This window comes from Aegilops tauschii, chromosome 7 (assembly GCF_002575655.3).
Source record: "Aegilops tauschii subsp. strangulata cultivar AL8/78 chromosome 7, Aet v6.0, whole genome shotgun sequence".
NCBI lineage: Eukaryota > Viridiplantae > Streptophyta > Magnoliopsida > Poales > Poaceae > Aegilops > Aegilops tauschii.
In genome coordinates, this window is record NC_053041.3 from 613,020,595 (window position 1) to 613,023,801 (window position 3,207).

At 44.5% G+C, this 3,207-nt stretch overlaps 1 protein-coding gene across 1 annotated transcript; it reads left to right on the forward strand.

Moving 5' to 3' along the window:
• The first annotated feature begins 232 nt into the window (after positions 1-232).
• On the forward strand, positions 233-2,575 carry LOC109751550 (putative F-box/kelch-repeat protein At1g13200). Its single transcript, XM_020310430.3, has one exon. It carries the CDS (start codon positions 233-235, stop codon positions 1,469-1,471), a length of 1,239 nt encoding a protein of 412 aa, XP_020166019.1. The 3' UTR covers positions 1,472-2,575.
• Positions 2,576-3,207: the final 632 nt, after the last annotated feature.

The following is a 3,207-nucleotide window of genomic DNA, read 5'->3' on the forward strand; positions in this document are numbered from 1 at the left end:
CTACGCAGGTGAGCACCAACTTCGCCGCCCAAACTGGCCGCGTTCTTGTCCTCTGTGTTCCTAGAGGCGACGGCCGGCTAACAGCGTTCGACGCCGTGCAGCGTAAACCTGTCTATTATTCCTGGTGTGGGTTGCTTACTTGTTTTCCTTAACCTAAGAAGCTGGTCGCCGGAGCAATTCACTAAAGCGTACGTGCGCCTTCCTTTTAGTTGACCGGACTCCAACAAGCACCATGCCGGGCAAGAGAGGCACGACCTTGCTCGATCACCTTCCCGAGGACATCATCGACAGGATACTCATCCGGTTGCCGCCCAAGGACGTCGGCCGCTGCCGTGCCGTCTGCACATTGTGGCGCAGTGTCACCTCCACGCCTGAATTTATGTCCGAACATCATCGCAGCCAGCCATCGCTCCCAATCATCGACGGGGACGGGCGGCCAGCCAGCCTTGTCGTCGTCCGCGGTGCCGGTGCGAGAACCACCAATCAACAGCTCTGGCCTTTCGTACCGGGTTTCAAACACCGTGATGTGATTTTTCTTGAAGGCACCTGTGATGGTTTCATCATCGTCTCCGGGAGATTGAGACATCAATTCTACATTTGCAATCCAGTCCTTCGCCAGCATGCTCTCCTACCGCAGCCTCCATTTGGCCCACTCATCCACAACTACGTAATTGGTTTCTACATGCACTGTCCAACAAAAGAATACAGGGTGCTCTGGGTCTCAAAAGGCCTTTTTGAATTCAATTTATACGTCCTCACAGTTGGATCTGACAAGCCGAGGCACATCAGAGTCAGAATGCCAACAGTCTCCTCGGTTTCCATGGAATGGAAGTTACTGGAGATGCTGCTCCGTTCAGCGCCAGTACAGCACCAGGGCAATCTTTATTGGCGTCCTCCTTACCCTTATGATGCCACGCAGATTACAGGAGATGGTGAAGACATTATTGTATTTGACACGGAAGTTGAATCATTCCGGTGGATGCATAGTCCGGCCCAACTGAATAATTCTGGTATGTACCATGAGGGACAGTTGTTCGACATGAAGGGGACGCTTGCTTTCTCAGGCTTTTTGTTCAAAAACAACAACACTCTGGATGTCTGGATGATGCAGGATTATGAAGCCGAAATTTGGACCTTTAAGTACCGGATTGACCTAACGAAAGTGGAGGCATCACAAAAATTGAAATTAACTTCTCTCGAAAGGAAGAGGAAGTCGCCACTTGATACAGTGATGATATGGTTCAATGGAATGGCTGTGCTCAACGAGCATGAGCTTTTGATCCAGTTTAATCATAAACACATGTTACACTGCGATATTGATGGCAAGTTCTTAGGAATGGTAAAGATTGGAAAGAGACAATATCGTATGATTCTTACTGGTTATTGCCTCCAAGAGAGCATAATTTCAATTCCGTCGCATGAGAAGCTACAACAAGACAAGGACCCTCCATTCTTCACAAGCCATGTCTGAACTGAATGTTCATGCCGCTTTGCTTTGCCGTTGTAATGTCTATCCTCTTTTCTTTACCCCTCACTAGATGACTCGTTGCGCCAATGGCGCAAAGGGCGAGAGGGAGACAACTATTGTGAGAATATTCAGACACCCAAGTCTTTACTATTGGTACATAGATGATTAGTTACAATGTGGTACACAAAGGAAGTAGATAGGAAGGGATAGACTATTAGCTTATGAAAACCAAACGTGGCCAACACTGCCGCATCCTCTGCTTGGAAGCCGTCTTTTCTCACCGGATCTAACATAGATACATGATCACAAAAGGAAGCAAGACCATCATATATAATGGTCTACTTACTCATTCAGGTTAGTGATCAGGTGGCTGGAACCGCAAAGTATAATGGGGCTTGACGGACAATAAAAATAGGTGTTGCTCCTCGTCTCCTCCTCCTCCTGAGTCTGGATCGAGGCCTCGCTCCTCTCTTCTCCTGAATGACAGCTTGAAGGAAAGGACACACAAAAGCGCAGTCTTATACATTGACTAACCTGACAGAAGATAGAGACAAATGTAGATATGGTTATCTATTATGCCGCTGATAAAAAAGTAAAACACTACACAGAGACAAATAGAAGAATAGTGAGGACTGGAGTAACCTCTACATAATAATTCAGATTGCATCACTGAACATATGAATGACAGAGAGCCCCAAAGAAATTGGCTTTATCAGGTATATGAATGACATTACAGAGAGAATTACCAAATTATCAGGTAAGTGACATGATAGAAAGAGGAAGGTGCTCCATGCTTGTTGCTTGAAACTCCATCAACTACCAGTGCATACACTACATAGGTTAATAATAAACTAATCCTTGAATTCCTCTCATACTTTTTTGTGTGGCTAGTGGATGCTGGAATTTTGCTACTGCGACGCTGCAAATCTTGTTTTATTTTTACCGAAGGACCTTATTATGGTTTGAAATGTAGTAGTATAGTACTTCGCTAGTTAGCATCCTCTCCTCTCCTCTCAAGAGAAAAAAGAGAGAAGAAATGGGTAGGTGTCTCAACTGGACATCTGAAGAGGATCTGACCACCATGCTTAAATCAAACAGAGTGGAAGCAAAAACAAAACCAAAAAACCTTAATTGGCCTAGAACCAGACGGAGTTAACACAGAGGTTAGAGAGATGAAAGGGACCTTGATGAGCACAAGAGCGGTTTTGGCTGTCAGCGGTGGGGAAGGAGCTTTCTTTGGCTGTCAGCATCATCCTGGTGGATGGCCGCTGTAAATTTATAAAAGAATGTAGTATAAACACAACTGAAAATTCTGTAACATAGTTTAGAAGATACCATATTAACAGCAAATACAATATAAAAAAGAGCCACTGTAACTGTAAGGCATAATGGTGATTCAGTGCTGGTTTTCAAATAAACGCAAACAATGCTACTGCCACCGCAAATTAAGGCTCGCAATATAAAACAGAGCAATTGCCCAAGTATTTATTTGTGAGTGGCGAAGCATGATAAATGTGAGCGAAAATCCTGTCTTATTAATGAGCAGTTCGATTTTCTCACATGATATAGTACCTGGTGCACCAGTGATTGGATTACTGCTTGTTGGTGGGAAAGCAAGCATAGCGAAGCTTCAGAAATACCACTATAGGGATCGCCATATTTTACAAATAAAATTTTCACTGTTAGCCTGTCCACAAAGTCGACAGAAAAAAATTAGTGTTGCTTCCAAAATCATACCA